Source organism: Zootoca vivipara, chromosome 6 (genome assembly GCF_965207765.1).
Source record: "Zootoca vivipara chromosome 6, rZooViv2.hap1.1, whole genome shotgun sequence".
Lineage (NCBI taxonomy): Eukaryota > Metazoa > Chordata > Lepidosauria > Squamata > Lacertidae > Zootoca > Zootoca vivipara.
Genome location: NC_142589.1, coordinates 96,445,227 through 96,464,633, shown reverse-complemented (window position 1 = coordinate 96,464,633; position 19,407 = coordinate 96,445,227). Strand labels below are relative to the sequence as shown.

General features: G+C 49.0%; 1 protein-coding gene across 3 annotated transcripts in view; it reads left to right on the top strand.

Moving 5' to 3' along the window:
* The window catches only part of LOC118087071 (3',5'-cyclic-AMP phosphodiesterase 4C), an 84,127-nt gene that overhangs the window by 25,815 nt on the left and 38,905 nt on the right, over positions 1 to 19,407 (top strand). The window contains exon 1 of one of the 3 annotated variants that reach the window (XM_035119373.3): positions 18,302 to 19,022. The exons of the other annotated variants lie outside the window; for them this stretch is intronic. Coding sequence (XP_034975264.2) covers positions 18,877 to 19,022 — 146 coding nt within the window. The 5' untranslated portion in view covers positions 18,302 to 18,876. Of the gene's footprint in view, positions 1 to 18,301; positions 19,023 to 19,407 lie in introns of those variants that run through there. 3 annotated transcript variants of the gene reach the window in all.

Sequence of the window (19,407 nt, the reverse complement as noted above, 5' to 3'; positions counted from 1 at the left end):
TGGGGGAATAAAAAAAAGAAAGGCACGTTGTCAACAAGACCAATAACACTCCGAAAGTCTGTCTGTGATTGCTTTCGATTCCGAGTTTTGAGGCTGTTAATAAAGAATGAATTTTAAAAACGACAACATGACTTTGCTGAATTGGTGGCTTCCGGCAAGGATTTGTGAGTCGTCCTTGTTTTGATGGCACCTAGTTCCTCTGCGGTCAGTTTGCCCTGCCTCAGAGAGAGAGAGAGAGAGAGAGAAGGCATTTGAGCACCTTTGGGTGTCAGGGAAGAGAGAGTGGGTGAATAACTCTGGTGACAGGCTAGGGGGGATGAAAAATTGTACACATCACTTGGGAAGACAGGTGAACGAATGCCCGTGTACTGGAAGAAGCAAAGATCACCAGGGTTGAAGCGATAACTGGGAAACACTGGCCTGCGAGCGCTCCAGTTGGAGAACAGCCTTTACCAAAGATGCCGTGGGTTTTGAAGACACTCGAATTCAGGACACAAGGGAGAAACGTGCTAAGAGGACGGCACGCTTGGCAAACCCTCACCAGGATCAACTCCCACCCAGGAACCAATGTCCCCACTGTGGAAGGATGTGGGGATCCAGAATTGGCCTCCACAGTCACTTACGGACTCATTGTTAAGACCGTGTTTGTGGAAGAGGGGTCAGACCCAGAGGCATCTGCCCAGCCCCAGACATCTAGGGACCCTCGTCCAGCAGAGACAATCCTAGCTATCGGAAATCCAGAGCCTCAGGTGCCAACGAATTCTTCCATCAGCGTCTAGTGATTAAGTCCAGGCTTTCTGAAACCTTGCGAGATGCTTGTTGCTGACCTGCCTGCAAACTCTCCACCAGACAGGAAAAAAACATTTCCTCCGTCTCCTCTGCTTCTAGAATCCGCAGACCACAAATCAGAGGGAATGGCTGGGCTGCCAGGTGGCCATGAACCTCTGCTCTTCTGAACCTCTCTCCAGCACTGCTGCAGGATTCGGGAATCGTAGAGGTGCAGAGCAGGAAAGGGGTCCCCCAGGAGTCATCTAGACTGACCTGATGCAACGCAGGGACGACGACGGAAGAATCATAATCACCAAGATGCGCCTCTGAGCCTCAGCCAGCATTATTGGAAGCTGTTCTCCAACGAGGGCTTCAGGCGTGCGCCATCCTTTTAAAATATTTTTTATAAGAATTTGTTGATTTTTCAAAGATAACAAAAAAATAAAATAAAAACAATTTAAAAACAAAACAAACTGACTTCCCTCTAGTCCCTTCCTTGGTTCCATTATTTATCAATATACCGCATGTCCATTGTTCAGTTTGGAACCTATTTAAATTACTTATTATCCATTCATCACAAAATTGAAGGTGATTTTTAAGACCCTGCTAATGTGTTATTAACCTATGCACACTGCTTCTGTATATATGCAATAAACGTCTTAGATTCTCCTTTAAATTCGTTGTCGTATCTTCCTCCTGGTTGTCAATTTTGCCATTTCAGCATATTCCATTAATTTAACTTGCCAATCTTTTTTAGTTGGGACACTAGTTCTTTTCACAGACGTGCGCCGTCCTTGAAGGGCTTGGCAGGAGACCTGCCCTCACTGAGGCTGCTTTGGGGTCCCGGCAGATGGCTTGGGAAGCGGGTGGCGGGTTCAGCCGCCTGTCTCCCACGATCTTCCCTGGTTGCGGGAGAGTTTCTGCCTCTTTCTGTCTCGAAAAGGGTTTGGGGCCTGGCAGGAGGGGCAGCGGCAAATCGAGGCTGTAACGCTGTCAGGGAGAGACCGAGAGCTTCTGTATCATTTAAGGCTGTTCCCCCCACCCACCCACGCACTCTTTCCCGTGGAAGTCGAAGCCTCGTATCCATGGGGCTCAGGTGCAGAATTTAATTTTCAAGCCCTTCATCACCGAGAAGCCTGGAAGGCGTTGGAGGGGAATGAGAACGCTCTTTGAGAACTGGCCTTGGAGCAAAATCGATAAATATATACATATTCCTTTCTCTTTTTCCCTTCCTCTGCCTACAAAGTGACTCTCCCCTATATTGTCAACCCATTACTCATTCGCTACTAATTCTGCTGTGGGTTTTTAGTTTCTTTCGAAGTGGGTGCGTGGTTTTTTTAAAAAAAGATATACCGGTATGCAGACCAATCTTTACGATGATTCAGCTCTAGATATAGCTTAGCGGGGGAACTCTTGCTGGGCCAAGACCATGGGTAAGCAAACTAAGGCCTGGGGGGCTGGATCTGGCCCAATCGCCTTCCAAATCCTGGGAATCAGCGCGTTTTTACATGAGTAGAATGTGTGCTTTTATTTAAAATGCATCTCTGGGTTATTTGTGGGGCGTAGGAATTTGTTCATTTCCCCCCTCAAAATATAGTCTGGACCCCTCAAGGTCTGAGGGACAGTGGAATGGCCCCCTGCTGAAAAAGTTTGCTGACCCCTGGTCAAGAGGTTTGATTATTTTTTTTTACAGATTCCCACAACTATCCCACCCTGGCTGACCTAGCCCAGAATCCTGTCCTCATGGCGGTTGGTCAGATCCCCCCAATTTGGGAATGTTGTGTAGATAGTAGGAGAGGATACCTTAATATTAGCAACCCTCCCTGAGCACTTTTTGCCAGGCTTGGAAATGTGTCGTCGGCTTCTTGCTTGCCTCCCTGGAGACCCCTAGGGGTGGGTGGAAACCAGCCTCTTGCACAAAGGTAGAATTGGCATTCCTTGCTCTGCCCAATTTTTGCCTCTGGCCCCATTCACCACCAACACGTGAACCCCAGAAAGTTGCACGGAAAGAAATGCAGCCCTATTTCCCGTTGAAAGGGAGCAGCACATTCCGTGTTACATGTGGTGGACCTACAAGAAAATAACGGAATTTTGGGATGTAATATATAATGAACTCAAAAGAATGATTAAGGTATCCTTTGTAACAAAACCAGAGGCTTTTCTTTTGGGGGATATTAGGCCCAGATATTCCTAAAAGTGCAAGAGAAATACGATTGTATGCTGTGGTAGTGGCAAGAATTCTAATCACTACAAATTGGAAAGGAGAGAAAACACTGACAAAGCTGGGGTGGCAAAAGAAACGGCCGGAGTACGCCGAGTTGGCCAAATTAACAGAAAAATGGAGGGGTCACTCTGATCAGACATTTATTAGGAAATGTATAAAAAACATCTAATGGATTATTGTAACAACATGACGTCTGTGGCAGCCTTTGAAGGACTTCTGCGGTATGATGGATAAGTAGGAGAATTATAATATTGATGAAAATTAACAAAAGACAACAGAAACCAACAGCGCACTAGATAGTGGTAGATGCAGTGTGGAGGGACGGGAAGCCGTTAGGAATCCGAGGAGGACGTATTGGAATGTAATGAGTTTTAATTTTTTTATTTCCTTTATAGGTAATACTTCTGTGTGTTTCTTCATTTTAATTTCAAGAAAGCATTTAAAATCAAAAAGAAAAGAAAGGGAGCGGCACATTTCCAAACCGGGACTTGCCCCTGGGAGGTTTTGGCCCACAGAGTGTGGGCTATGGGGGTCTCTCTGTTCCTCCTAGTTTTCTGCTCGCTCCCTCTGAATCAGTGCCTGCTCACTAAATGCCGGCATGGGTGAGGAGAGCACCGCTTGAGTCATGCCAGGCGTTTCTCCGGGTGATTCATGACAAACTCATGTGCCTGCCAGCCCAGCCGAGTCATCCCTAAATGGCATCCCTGAGGCAGCTGCTTCCCCAGCACGAGACGCTTCTCTGCCAACCCCCCCGGCCACCATCAAGCGATCCACGCAGTGTGTCCTAGCACTAAAACCTTATTTTTACCCTTTCCCCAGCCTCCAGCATCGAATGCGCAACAACCCGGAGCTTTGTTGCAGTTGTCTCTGTTTCGAGAGACAATGGAGCGTGCTTCCGCCGGTGAAGTCAAATTGCTGCAATAGGCAGGGCTGATGTGACCAGCCTGGGCTGTGTGCAGGGAAGTCCTGGGCTGTCAATTTTGTAAAAAAGAACCCTCTTAGTCTCACTGACGGGGTCCAAAGGAAAGCAGAGCAAGATGCTAGGCAGTTGTGGGAAGGAAGCGGACAAGAGACTCCGCTCCAGATTGGCGGTGGGTTCACTGCCGAGCCTTTTCTTAGAATCATAGAATCATAGAGTTGGAAGAGACCACAAGGGCCATCCAGTCCAACCCCCTGCCAAGCAGGAAACACCATCAAAGCATTCCTGACAGATGGCTGTCAAGCCTCTGCTTAAAGACCTCCAAAGAAGGAGACTCCACCACACTCCTTGGCAGCAAATTCCACTGCCGAACAGCTCTTACTGTCAGGAAGTTCTTCCTAATGTTTAGGTGGAATCTTCTTTCTTGTAGCTTGAATCCAGAGCAGCAGAAAACAACCTTTCTCCCTCCTCTATATGACATCCTTTCATATATTTGAACATGGCTATCACATCACCCCTTAATCTTCTCTTCTCCAGGCTAAACATACCCAGCTCCCTAAGCTGTTCCTCATAAGGCATCGTTTCCAGGCCTTTGACCATTTTGGTTGCCCTCTTCTGGACACGTTCCAGCTTGTCAGTCTCCTTCTTGAACTGTGGTGCCCAGAACTGGACACAATACTCCAGGTGAGGTCTGACCAGAGCAGAATACAGTGGTACTATTACTTCCCTTGATCTAGATGCTATACTCCTATTGATGCAGCCCAGAATTGCATTGGCTTTTTGAGCTGCTGCATCACACTGCTGACTCATGTCAAGTTTGTGGTCTACCAAGACTCCTAGATCCTTTTCACATGTACTGCTCTCAAGCAGTACATTCTTCCCCTGAAGATTCCCACAAGGAGGTTGAGAGTCAGAGTTCTCCTTCTCCCGCATGGGCTCCCTTCCCAGGTGGACGAGCCCCACCTGGCCCTCACTTCTCTCTCTGGCACGGGCAGAAACAGACATCTTGACCGTTGGACCCACTCTTGGTATCATCTGTCCCTCCGCTGCAACCTGTCTTCGCCTGCAGGTGAAGCCCCTGATTCACCTGTGGGAATGTTCAGGCTGGCAGGAGAGGATACTGTATACTGTATATTGATATCCTTCCTAACTTGCGCTAGCAAGTTCCTTTATGCAGCAGAGTTTACATTCCCCTTTTCATGCACAGCAGATAGCTGGTTGTAGGCTCGTGTGAGCCTCTCACTATTGTATAATTCAGTCTGTCTTCAGATTGAATTGTACGTTCCTGGTAAGTTCCCTTGAATCCCTCTTAAAAGAATCTTATTCAAAGTCAATGAAAGAAGTTGACTCACATCAGTTCACAGTTGGATTCCTGAAGGCAGACTTAGTTACAAATGTCATAGCTGCCAAGTTTTCCCTTTTCTCGCGAGGAAGCCTATTCAGCATAAGGGAAAATCCCTTTAAAAAAGGGATAACTTGGCAGCTATGAAATATGTCCATGTGGATCTGCCCCATATGGGGGAATAATCCCAGTGCTTCTAAGAGCTAGCAGAGCAGTCCTAGCTAAAAGCTGGTCAAACAAAGAAGGACGTCAAAAGGAGAGAGGGGTGCTGCGTGACTTGTCCTTTTATTACCTGGGCAGGTGAGGTCACGCCCATCTCGATCACATGCAAAAGGAAGGATGCTCTAGCCAGGAGGAACGGGAAGTTTCGACTGGCTGGACCAAACATTCCCTCGCATGTCTTCTCTAGCATTACAAGGAATGTTGTACTGGACTGCCTCTCATGGATCACTTCCTGTCTCACCTGTCTGGAGCATCTTCCCTCTGCGTGTGACCAGGTAGATGGGTGTGACCCTGGCAGACCCCATCAAAGGGCCGGTCATGCAGCCATCATCCCTTCTTCTTCGATTTATTCCATCTCGATGTCCTTTGCTGTCTGCTTGCTCTCCACCAGCAGCACATGGGCTCAGTCCCCACATGGGATAAACCCCCTCTCTCTTCTGTAACTACAAGCTAGAGCCTGCCTTCAGGATCATACTGTGAACTGAATGTAAGTAAACTTCTTGTTCCTTTTAAGAGAAGACTGTCGTGTCTTCATTCTTTTTAAGAGGGAATTAAAGGGGAATTTACCAGGATCAATCCAATGTGGAGAAGCCAGACTGGATTGCTTAACTCAAGAGATCCAAACGAATCTACCAGCTAGCTTCCTGCAATAAAGAGGGGGGTGTACTCTGCTACTGACTCACAGGCATGAGTGAGGAAGGATAATATTTAATCAATATATCCTCTCCTACTATACACAACATTCCCACGAAGAGACCCTCCGTCTCTACCTCTTGGCCTCCTTCCTCTCCTGCTTCCGCTCCTGCCTCTGATTCTGGACTGCTCTCTGCCACCACCTCTCCCCGCTCACATAGCCCTGTCCCCTCCTCCTCCTCCCTCATCGTTCTCCCACCCCCCATTCCCCAAGCTGTGAACCCTTGGGGATTCCCCTACCTGTTTCCCCCACCATCCCTCTGCCTCCAACCAGTCCATGACATTGAATCTGTAACGCAAGAGAACCGCTGCCAGTCGGTGCAGAAATTGCTAAGCTAGGTGGCCCCGATGGTCTCATTTGGTATAAAGAACCTTCCGGGTAATGCAACCCGGCCACACATTCGCATCAAGGCCGTGCAAGTGTGCAGAAGTGTGTCAATTTTTTTCTTGATGGATTGACACGAAGCTTCCACCTCCCAGGGCAGTCTACCTTTCTAAGCGCCAGGAACTTTGGTCCTGAGGAGAAGCCGGAAGCGAGAGCTGGTGTTACGGGTCTGTGTGGATTGGTGAGGAAGAAGGACCACTTGGCTTTTCATTCTCCCTGCTTGGGAACAAACCGGTGGCAATACTTTATTTTTATTTTTAAAGAAGAATCAGCGGGCCCTGTATAATTGGGTCGCCATTAGGGATGGCTGCTGACAGGCAAAGGGGGGAGGATGATCTCAGGAATGGACGTGATGGAGGCTGGAAAGGATAATGGTGCAGGACTGCTTTTAGGGGCGCAAGACATTTGTGCGTGAGTCACCCTTTCCGACCTGTTTGCCTCTACTCTGCTGAATCCTGAGCAATGTGCTTTGGAGTCTTAGCGATTGCCATGCAGGCAGAGGCACCGTTCCAGGGTTCTTGAAGTCCTCGGCAGCTGCAAATCCATCCTGGGCCCCTTCAGAACTCACATCCCTGTGTTATAAGAAAAAAAAACTGCTCCTTTATCCCTTATGGGGTACCCAAGACCCCATATAGAGTCCTTTTGTAGGTTCTCTTATCGGTAGGAGAAAATAACAGAGGCCAACCAGAGAATACTGAGAAGCAAAGCGGCTAGTAAGCCTGATCTTAAAGTTGTGCAACAGGGTCCCCCGCTCACCCCACACAGGAGGGAGGAGGAACCCACAACAATGGTGTGCAAGCTCTTATATAGACTTGAAATTGCCCACCCTGTAGCCCAAGACTACCCCCCAAATACTTCATACATACACCACAGAAGGAGGTGTTCCCCAGCTGTTATGTACTGACCTGAATCATAGAACAATAGGATCCAGAATCAGCAGTCGGATTGGTCCGCGGGAGCCACCCAATCCAACTCCAGGTGGAAGTGAATCCGCAACCTGATTGGCCTGCAGGAGTAGCCAATCAGGCTGCTGGCAGAAGTCAATCCACAAACTGATTGGCCCACAGGTGTAGCCCTGAAGTAGCCAATCACGCAAGGCCCATTGTGTAAATAATGTATATAAGCAGATGGTTTTGGGGAGAGGGCCATTCTTCTTCTCTTCATCTCCTTGATGACTACGAGCTGAGTAAAGAGCATGAAATTCACTCTCGACTCCGAGTATATTTCACCAGCAGAAATTGGAGTGTGTTGCTTCTCTCCTGTCTGCCAGGATACCTGATCATGCCTTATCAATTGCCTTTTCTGGGTAGCCTGGCCATTCCTTGGAGATGGTCAATACTTAGTTCCTGAATCTCTTACGCATATTGATATCACCTTGTTGTCTTTGTCCATGGAGTTTTCTTGGCAGGGATACTGGAGTGGCTTGCCAGTTCCTTCTCCAGGTGGATCACGTTTAGTCAAAACTCTCCACTATGACCTGTCCATCTTGGGTGGCCCTGCATGGCATAGCTCATAGCTTCTCTGAGTTATTCAAGCCCCTTCGCCACGACAAGGCATTGATCCATGAAGGATGCTTTTGAATTATGGTGCTGGAGGAGACTCTTGAGAGTCCCATGGACTGCTAGAAGATCAAACCTATCCATTCTTAAGGAAATCAGCCCTGAGTGCTCCCTGGAAGGACAGATCGTGAAGCTGAGGCTCCAATACTTTGGCCACCTCATGAGAAGAGAAGAATCCTTGGAAAAGACCCTGATGTTGGGAAAGATTGAGGGCACTAGGAGAAGGGGACGACAGAGGACAAGATGGTTGGACAGTGTTCTCGAAGCTACGAACATGAGTTTGACGAAACTACGGGAGGCAGTGGAAGACAGGAGTGCCTGGCGTGCTATGGTCCATGGGGTCACGAAGAGTCGGACACGACTAAACGACTAAACAACAACAACATTGATATCACCTTAACAGATACTTGCCAGGCTGTGTTTACAGGGAGGCGTAAGCCCCTACAGTCCAAAGACCATTGGAAAGCTTTTCCCATTTCCTTCCTCCTTGCCCATAAGCTTGTTTTGTTTTTTGGTTCTTCATTTGGAAACTGCAGAGAGAGCGGGGGGGGGGGTTGGAAGCCTCCCAGTTTGCGAGCTGGAAAGGAGCAAAATTACCTTTAAAAGCCCAGGTCCTGGTGAGCGTGGAAATGGAGTGAGCCGCTGTCTGGTCGAAGGCTGCTGTTGTGCTTTATTAACCCAGACCTGTTTATCGCCCGGTAATAATGATGGCCCAGGAGATGCGGATCTGGCTGCTTGCCTTCCGATCGAATTTTAGCAGAGGGGAAAATCAGGCTTAGGAAATGGCCTTTTCTGGAGAAGGAGCCTGCCCCCTGCCTCTTCTTCCAGCTCGAGGAGTCTTTGATTTAGAGTCTCCTGGGGGTTCCAATCACTTCTGCATTATCTGTCCCAGGGGGTGTTTTGGCCAGGAATTCAAAGGTCGCCTGCTCTTCCAGCCTCCTGAGCATGCACAGGTGGAGAGGGGAGAGTTTCCTCCATAGTGTCTTGCCTCTTTCTCTCTCTGCAAGGACCAGAACAAGAAGCCTGCAAAAATGCAGGCTGCCAGTTTTGATGGTGGAACACAGCCTGGATGGCACAGTTGGTTGGAGCATGGCGCTGACAACACCTAGGTTGCAGGTTCGACCCCCCCATAAGGGACAACCTGCATTGCAGGGGGTTGGGCTGGATGACCCTTGGGGATCCCTTGCAACTCTACAATTCAGTGGTACCTTGGTTCTCAAACGCCTTGGTACTCAAACAACTTAGAACTCAAACCTGGAAGTAAGCGTTCCAGTTTGCAAACTTTTTTCGGGAGCTGAATGTGCTCCATTTTGAGTGTTATGCTGAGGTCTGTCTGTTTTGGCCATTTGTTTTGTGTTTGTGTTTTTGCGGCTCTTTTCGTTTGTTTTTGTGACGGTGTGGAACCCAGTTCAGCTACTGATGGATTGATTGTGTGACTGCAGTACATTGTTTATCGCTTTTATTTTGTGGATCGATGGTCTCGTTGGATAGTAAAATTCATGTTCAATTGCTGTCTTAGGGGTTGTTTTTGAAAGTCTGGAATGGATTAATCCGCTTTGCATGACTTTCTATGGGAAAGAAGCGCGCCTTGGTTTTGGAACACTTTGGTTTTGGAACGGATTAAGTTTGAGAACCAAGGTACCACTGTACTATGAATTCGTACATACACAGAATTCTACCTCCATAAAGTGTGTGTGTGTGTGTGTGTGTGTGTGTGTGTGTGTGTGTGTGTCTTTCACACACACTAGCCTCCCCACATGCTACAAAATCTATCACTGTGTGGTAGAGAGTTATTTTTCCGCAGCCGTTATCGCACAAGACGTCCAGAGCCCTGGGCGGATGTACAGAGTAGGGTCTCCCCTGGGTGCCAGGCTGGGGCCAGAGGCTTCCTCCTGTCTCCAACTGGAGGGAGAATTTAATATAGCTGAATTTCCTCTGGCTGTGATCTGCTCATCGACTTGCACTTTTTTTTTTGCACAGGCGAAATTATTATGGGCTCAGCCAGCCGGCCAGTGAAACGAGCTTTCCATGTTCTGCAAAAAAGCCCAGGAGGTTTTGCAGCTAGCGAGGCGGTTTGGGGTTCACCGCCAGCTGCCCCCTGGATTTGCAGGTCCGTTTATTCATTTATTTCATAAAATTATCAGTAAAAAAATTACAACCACTAAAGGGACCAGGAGACAGCTTATAGGGAGGGATGTAAGGCAATCCTGGGTGCTCAAACTTCCTGGCTTGCAGCCATGCTACCTCTGCTGTTCTTCAGTCCCTCCTCCCACCCTAGTGATCTTCAAAATGTCTGTTGCAGCAAAAGGACCAGGGCTGCTGTTCTGTTAGGCAGCTTATGGTGAGGGGGACACAACAGCCCAGGGGGTCCTCACTTCCTGCTTGCATTTTTCACTGCTTCCAGCCACCTGCTTTGCCCCGACCTCGATTGTGCTTGCCTGGCTGGGATGAGTCCTCCTTGAACTTGGATTCTTGCTTGCTTGGATTCTTGCTTGCCTTGGATTCTTGCCTGAAGCTTCCCGACATTCAGCTTCATTGGACGTCTGCGAGTTCTTTTCTCTAGACAAAAAAGGCCTAAACACCTTTTTTGAAGGATACTGATAAGCTGGAACGTGTCCAGAAGAGGGCAACCAAAATGGTCAAAGGCCTGGAAACGATGCCTTATGAGGAACGGCTTAGGGAGCTGGGTATGTTTAGCCTGGAGAAGAGAAGGTTAAGGGGTGATATGATAACCATGTTCAAATATATAAAAGGATGTCATATAAAGGAGGGAGAAAGGTTGTTTTCTGCTGCTCCAGAGAAGCGGACACGGAGCAACGGATTCAAACTACAAGAAAGAAAATTCCACCTAAACATTAGGAAGAACTTCCTGACAGTAAGAGCTGTTCGGCAGTGGAATTTGCTGCCAAGGAGTGTGGTGGAGTCTCCTTCTTTGGAGGTCTTTAAGCAGAGGCTTGACAGCCATCTGTCAGGAATGCTTTGATGGTGTTTCCTGCTTGGCAGGGGGTTGGACTGGATGGCCCTTGTGGTCTCTTCCAACTCTATGATTCTATGATTCTATGATTCTTTATTTGCAGGTCCTTTGCGGAGAGGAAAATGCTTTCGAGACTCGAGGAGCTTGCAGGCTGGGTATGGGGAAGTACATATGATGGAATCTGGGAGGAGTATCCCAGAAAAACAGGACCACCGTTTTCTAAAAAGGCCTCCGCTGGCACCCCAGGGAGAACATTCTGACTGTAAGAGCTGTTCAGGGGGGGGGCTCTCCTTCCTCGGAGGTTTTTAAGCAGAGGTTATCTGGTCATCTGTCATGGATGCTTTAGCCGAGATTCCTGCATTGCAGGGGGTTGGAATAGAACAGGGGTGGCCAACTTCCAAGAGATAGCGATCTACTCACATAGTTAAAAATTGGCAGTGATCTACCCCCTTTTTGGGGTTCAGGTCAAAGTTGATGAGCTTTTTTTTTAGGAAGGAGGAAGGCCGATTCTTGGGGGGGGGGGTTCAGGTTGAAATTGTTGAACTTTTTATAGGGAGGGAGGGGAAAGCCATGTTTTTTAGGGGTCCAGGGCAAAAATTTTGAGCTTTTTTGGGGGAAGCCAAACTTGTTGAGCTTCTTTGGGGGCCCCAGTGATCTACCACAGATGTCCAGTGATCTACCGGTAGATCACAATCTACCTGTTGGACGTGCCTGGAATAGAAGATCGCTTGGGGTCCCTTCCAATTCTACAATTCCATAATTTGATGATAAGTCGAAGCTTGTGGAAGGCATGCTGTGCCATAGAAGCTGGTTGTGGTGCCAGAGATGATGTTGGTGATGGGGTATGTTATTTATACCCCGCCCATCTGGATGGGTTTCCCCAGCCACTCTGGGCAGCTCCCAACAGAACATTAAAAACACGAAAAAAGGTCAAACAATAAAAACGTCCCTAAACTGGGCTGCCTTCAGATGTCTTCTAAAAGTCAAGTAGTTGTTTATTTCTTTGACATCTGAGAGAAGGGCCTTCCACAGGGAGGGAACCACCAGAAGGCCCTCAGGAGATGGACCCCAGTGTCCAGGGTGGAGACGCTCCTTCAGGGATACAGGACTGAGGCTGTTTAGGGCTTTCAAGGTCAGCACCAACCCTTTGAATTGTGCTTGGAAATGTCCTGGGAGCCAATGTAGGTCTTTTGGTGTGATGAGGTCTCGGCGGTCACTCCCAGTCCCCAGTCTGGCTGCCGCATTCTGGATTAGTTGTAGTTTCTGGGTCACCATCCATGGGAGCCCCACGGAGAGAGCATGGCAGTAGTCCAAGCAGGGGATAACCAGACCATGGACCACTCTGGCCAGACAATCTGCAGGCAGGGAGGGTCTCATCCTGCGGACCAGATGGAGCTGGTAGACAGCTGCTCTGGACACACAATTGACCTGTGCTTCCATGGACAGCTTTGAGTCCAAAATAACCCTCAGGCTGCACAGCTGGTCCTTCGGGGGGACAGTAACCCCACTCAGGACCAGGGAGTCCCGCACACCTACCCACCCCCATCCCCCCAAAACAGTCCTTCTGTCTTGTGAGGATTCAACCTCAATCTGTTAACCACCCTCCACCCTCCAAGTGCCTCCTGGCACAGGACCTTCATTGCCTTCAAGGGATCTAGGAGTACTGAGAGCCGGGGTGCCAATCTTCACAGCTTACTGCCTCCCTCTTATTTGGGGGTTCAGCCAGGTTCCTGCCATTCCTCTCTGGGACTTTGCAGGCCATCGGGGGGGGGGTGAGCGATCGTCCCTTCGTTCGGCAAGCATTAATAGGCAAGTGGCTAACCCAATTACGGCCAGAAGGGGTGGTGATGGCTGCCATGCAGCTCTCCTCGTCCGGCTAATTCAATTTCCACCATAGAGCAGATGTGTCGCTCGGCTTTTCTGGGAGAGCTCATACATAAGGGTGCCCTTGGCGACCGGGCAGAAGCCTTTACTCCTGAGCAAAATGTTATAAGAAAAAACTGCTCCTTTATCCCTTATGGGGTTCCCAAGAGCCCGTCTAGAGTCCTTATGGACCAGTAGGTTCCCTATCGGCAGGAGAAAATAACAGGCCAAGCAGAGAATATTGAGAAGCAAAGCGGCTAGTAAGCCTGATCTGTTATTTTCTCCTACCAGTAGGGAACCCACTTAAGGACTCTAGACGGGCTCTTGGAAACCCCATAAGGGAAAGGGAGCAGGGCTTTTTTCTTATAACAGAAGTTTTTAATGTTTGATGTTTTACCGTGTTTTTAATATTCTGTTGGGAAGCCAAGCCAGGTGGGTGGGGTATAAATAATAATAATAATTATTATTATTGCCAGTGCTCTTTTTTTCTGGGGGTACGCAGGGGTACACATACCCCTAAACATTTTGTGAATCTAAGTTTGGCCTCATTGAGGGGGCAGTATTTCAATATGAGTAGGAAAAGGAGAGTACCCCTAAACATTTTTTTAAATGAAAGAAGCACTGCATTGCTTTATACTTTCTGCATGTCCCATGATTGTATTTCTAGGGGGGGGGAACCAATCAGTTGTATTCTGTGTTATAAATCGAGCAATGCCAGGAGCCGTTTCTTTTCATTCTCCAATGCATAATCGATCACAAAAGCAGGGCTGCCATCTATGGGGTGTGTGTGAGGGGGCTGAACCCCCCCATTCAACCAGGCTCAATATTCTGCAGCCGGGGAGGGGCTGTGCACACACCATTTGAATGGCAATGCTCATCGACTTGGGGGGCTTGCGACCTCAAATATTTTATTGGGGGGCCCAAATGGACCTTGGTCCCAAAGAGTCAACTCCCACATGCATCTCTGTGTTTATCACTCTTTTTATTTTGGAAACAAAAAATAAAAAAAATTATTCCTTCCAGTAGCACCTTAGAGACCAACTAAGTTTGTGATTGGTATAAACGGATTAAACCATAATTTCTTGGGGGGGGGGGGTCGTCTTCCCTCCACTCCCTCTTTTGGTTCCATTATAATATACTTGTTTATGCACGTCATAAAACCTTACATACTTAACAATCCAATTTTGAAATCTTCATCTTATTACAAGTGACTTTAAAAAGTTATACTGATGTAAAACTCTGTACACAAAGCTTTAAAAATATGTGTTGAGCAATTGCCGCCCCCCTGCAATAATTTCTCCTGCACAGTTCAGTAATTTATTTTGCCAATCTTCTTCTTTACCAATTTTGGGGACGCTGCGCTGCTGCCCCCTGGTGGTTCTCTGTGGGGCAGCAGCAGAACAGCACCCATCTCGACAGGGGGTCTTCTGCCCCCTCCCCATGTTAGTCTGCTGGCAAGGAAAGAACGGGAGAGTCAGAGAAATATTTCTCCTTGGCATTATGACAATAATAACCCCTAAAAAGGACAAAAGTGTGCTGTATTTCCTTATGCAACAACTGCGGCTAGAGTCTTAATTGCAGAGTACTGGAAACGAGACCAGATCCCAACTAAGGTAGAGTGGCAAAAGAAAGTGTGTGAATATGTTGAATTAGCCAAAATTAGCTGTGGAATACCCCATGTGTGCTGGCCCCAGGGTCCCCAGCCCAGTGGACACTGAGTGGGATGACCAGAAACTCAACTGGGGCCGAGCAGAGGCATGGTCAACAGCGGTAGGTCCAAGCGTGGCAACCAAGTCCAGGGACTGGGTGAAAGCAGAGTCAGGAAACGGTCTGTGGGTCTAGCCAGGTAGTCAGAGGTCAGGAACATGCCAAGGGTTTGCCCATAAAGCAGGGTCAAAGGTCCGAGATCGAGGAGTGTGATGCAGCAGCTAAAAAAGCCAATGCAATTCTGGGCTGCATCAATAGGAGTATAGCATCTAGAATCATAGAATCATAGAATCGTAGAGTTGGAAGAGACCACAAGGGCCATCCAGTCCAACCCCCTGCCGAGCAGGATCTAGATCAAGGGAAGTAATAGTACCACTGTACTCTGCTCTGGTCAGACCTCACCTGGAGTACTGTGTCCAGTTCTGGGCACCACAGTTCAAGAAGGATACTGACAAGTTGGAACGTGTCCAGAAGAGGGCAACCAAAATGGTCAAAGGCCTGGAAACGATGCCTTATGAGGAACGGCTTAGGGAGCTGGGATAGCCATGTTCAAATATATGAAAGGATGTCATATGGAGGAGGGAGAAAGATTGTTTTCTGCTGCTCCAGAGAAGCGGACACGGAGCAATGGATTCAAACTACAAGAAAGAAGATTCCACCTCAACATTAGGAAGAACTTCCTGACAGTAAGAGCTGTTCGGCAGTGGAATTTGCTGCCAAGGAGTGTGGTGGAGTCTCCTTCTTTGGAGGTCTTTAAGCAGAGGCTTGACAGGTATATGTCAAGAATGCTTTGATGGTGTTTCCTGCTCAGCAGGGGGTTGGACTGGATGACCCTTGTGGTCTCTTCCAACTCTAGGATTCTATGATTCACCTGGGGCCGAGCAGAGGCATGGTCAACAGTCCAGGCCAACAGCGGTAGGTCCAAGTGAGGCAACCAAGTCCAGGGGCTGAGCGAAAGCAGAGTCAGGAAACGGTCTGTGGGTCTAGCCAGGTAGTCCGAGGTCAGGAACATGCCAAGGGTTTGCCCATAAAGCAGGGTCAAAGGTCCGAGGTCGAGGAGTCCAGCAAGGGGTCAGTCCGGCAGGGAGCAGGCACACGCTCACAGGCAGGCTCACGTCAGCCACTACAGTATGTTGCTCACGCAACTTGGAGCTGGGTCTGGCTGGCTTTTCTCTGCCCTGAGGCATGGAGCGGCCCCGATCCTCCGGTGACTCACCTCTCCTTCTGGCCTGGAGGCAAACACTCCTCCTGCAAGAACTTAGCTCCCTTCTTCGCCTCTCTGCCCTTCGCCTCTGCAGCTCAGGAGAGGCTGGTGGGTTACTGGACCCGGAGGCAGCCTCGGCTTCCCCTGACGGGGCTGGGAGTGGGGCAGCTATAGGCAAAGGGGTCTTCCATCCCATCAGGGCCCAGAGCAGACTCAGCTGATGACTGCCCCGGAGGATCCTGCGCAGGTGAGGACCCTTCAGGCTCAGGCCCTAGCCCCGGCTCAGCTGGTTCTGGAGGCGGGGGATGCTGTGCAGGCTGGGACACCTCAGGTTCAGCACCTGAGTCCGAATCGCAGGCCATCACACCATAAGGGAAAGGGAGCAGTTTTTTTCTTATCACAAGAGCATGAAAAGAGGATCTCTTGGAGGATCTCTATTTCCTAAAGAACTCGTAGGAAAGATCTGCCTGGTCCAGCCTCATGTTTCTCGCATTGTCTAACCAGATATTCCATCTGGAGGTTGCAGAAACAACAAGTGGAAGAGTCGGAGCCTGAGCTCGCTTGGTTCCCCTCTTCCCTCCTCATCCCTCTTTCCTTTTGTGTCGTCTGCTTGGGCTCTGCTTTTTCCTCCTACCGAAGGGGAACTTCAGAACTCCATAGGGGCTCTTGGATACCCCATAAGGGAAAAGGAGAAGTTTTTTTCCTTATAACACCCTCCAGTCTTCCAGAGGATGGGCTTTTGGAACCCCTGGCCTAAGCAAAACCATCAGCGGAGGTTCGTTGTTTCCCTCAAGGGAGGGCTGCTGTGTACGCAGTGCCGGATTTATGTAGAAACTAAACAAGCTCTAGCTTAGGCCCCCACTCTCGGGGGGTGGGGAATGAAAGGACGGGGGAAAACCTGGATGTCCATTTCCAAAATATAACATTAGGAAGAACTTCCTGACAGTAAGAGCTGTTCGGCAGTGGAATTTGCTGCCAAGGAGTGTGGTGGAGTCTCCTTCTTTGGAGGTCTTTAAGCAGAGGCTTGACAGCCATATGTCAAGAATGCTTTGATGGTGTTTCCTGCTTGGCAGGGGGTTGGAGTGGATGGCCCTTGTGGTCTCTTCCAACTCTATTATTCTAAGATAAAAAACAAATAAAATAAACCCTACACCCAGCAACCGTGTTTTATGTTGTGTCGGCTCCTAGGATGTAAGTCATGGGCCCCGCCTGCTATCCTGCTCCCTCAAATATCCCTGCTTTGCTCCTTTCTATATATAGGGTGCATGGACTGGTTGCAGGGCAACAGGTGCAAATGGCTTGAGATACCTATCAGGTCCATCAATGACCATTCTAGCATATAGTTACAGGTAGGTAGCCGTGTTGGTCTGCTGTAGTCGAAACTAAATAAAAAATTTCCTTCCAGGAGCACCTTAGAGACACTTAGAGCACCTTAGAGACCAACTAAGAACATTTAGTTGGTCTCTAAGGTGCTACTGGAAGGAATTTTTTTCATATGGCATATATTCAACCCAAAAAACAGCGGCAATTTGTTGTGGACATCTGGACATAGAAAGGGCCCCATGACCTTCAGGAGCTGAGGGCCTCATAAATCCTGCCCTGTGTGTATGGGACTCTATGCCTCAGGAATTATGGAGGCAGGAGGAGCTCTGGATTCCCCTCTTCCAGAGTGCCATGAGCCTTTGGAACCAAGGAAATGGGTCAAACCGTTGAATTTTGGTGATTATTTGATTCTATATTGGATAGTCGGAGGAAACAGTACGAGTCGTGGTATCAGCTTAGTGCTACGATTTTATGGACTGCTTTTCTGAGCTTCTTTGCTGTTGTGTCTGAGTCAACAGTCATTGTCCTGGCCTTAGTTATACTCCTAATAATAATAATAATAAATAATAATAAATTTATACCCCACCCATCTGGCTGGGTTTCCCCAGCCACTCTGGGCGGCTTCCAACAAAAGATTAAAAATACATTAAAACATCAGTCATTAAAAACTTCCCTAAACAGGGCTGTGGTGGGACTTGGGGTTTTTTGGGGTCGTTTAACTGCCCCCTCTCCATTCCTGGTTTTAACACCTATTTTTAAAAGCCCCACAACCCAGTTGTCTTCTCTGTTCTACATCAAGCAATGCCAGGAGCTGTTTCTTTTCGCTTTCCAACACATTTCTTATTTAAATGGCAAAGCCACCCGGAAGTTGGGCTTGTGTTTCCCCACTGTCAGTCTCTCAACGGACGACAATGACGAGCAGCAGAGATTTGGGAAGAGGAGAAGCCGAGCGGCAAAAGGTCACGGCAACTGTTTGCATTTGCCGGGGTGTGTTTTCCCTCCCTCCTTTTTTGGGAGGGATCCTGACTGCCAGCGTAATCGGACCCGCCAAGGGCACCACGATGACAGGGCAGGCTTGGCCAAATTTTGGGAGCCAGGCCCGCCTCGCAGGGCTCGTCGCTTCTTGTTGTGCTTACTGTGACCAGTGCCAAGGCCGGATTGTGTCACCCGGACATAGGGGCTTCTATATTCTTAATAAAATGGATTTTCCTGGAACACCGGCTGCAAGCCTGCCCCGTTCAGAGGTTGGGCTCAGGGGCCGGGCTGGTCGCACCCCCCTTTCCAGTCCCGACAGAGACAGCGATGAGGGAAACTTGGCACTTGCACTCGGCACTTGGAGCTCGGCCAAGGCGTTTGTTTAGCTTCCCAGCTGGGGGTTGGCCTCTCTGCAAAAGGATTCCTGGGACGGGACGGAGCAGAGGCGTGCTTCGCACTTGGGGTCCTCCCTTCGGGCCAGGATGGCGGACCCCCTTCTTCCTCCCCGGCCCTCCGGCATCTGGGATCTGGGCTTCGCGGAGCACCCCCTGCGGAAACTCTGCGGGAAGGAGACCGGTCCCCCGGGGGCCTCCGAGTGGAGGGGACTCTTCCTCGGTGAGGGCTGGGTTCGAGTCTCGCGTGGCGCCGAGGGCATCTGAGTCGGCAGGCAACACTCCCCATTGCCCAAGTCGTCTGAATTTGCCGGTCGGTGGGAACGATGCTGCAATCCGCCAAGGCGCAAGGCTCCCCTGGGGGCTCCCCGGCCCCCTCACCCCACAACTCGCCCGTCCTCTTCCGGAAGGCGATCTCCAACCCTGGCGGCATGCGGCTGCAGCGGCGCTTCACCGTGGCGCACCCGCTCTGGTAAGGGGACGCCGCAGTAAGGCCCCGCACTTTGAGTGGGTGGGGGGGGGGACCTTTCTCTTTTTCCATTTATTTTTTAATATCATATTGATTGAGTTTCCATTTTATATTGTTAAAGGACACTCATCTGTTCCCACGGCGGCATTTGCTCAAATGAGCCGTCGACCTCCCCCCCCCCCCGCCCTTACGGTTACCTTCATTCTTTTCTATATTATAGTATCTATACTTCCCCCCCCCCGTTTACATTATATCCATTTCTATTGTCAATTTTTTAAACAAATATGTACAAAGGTATATATCAACAGATCTTCTTAAGTCAGTCCTGGTAGTGTTGTTAATTGCTTGCCATTTTCCTTCAGATATTGTATAAATTTACTCGTCTTTT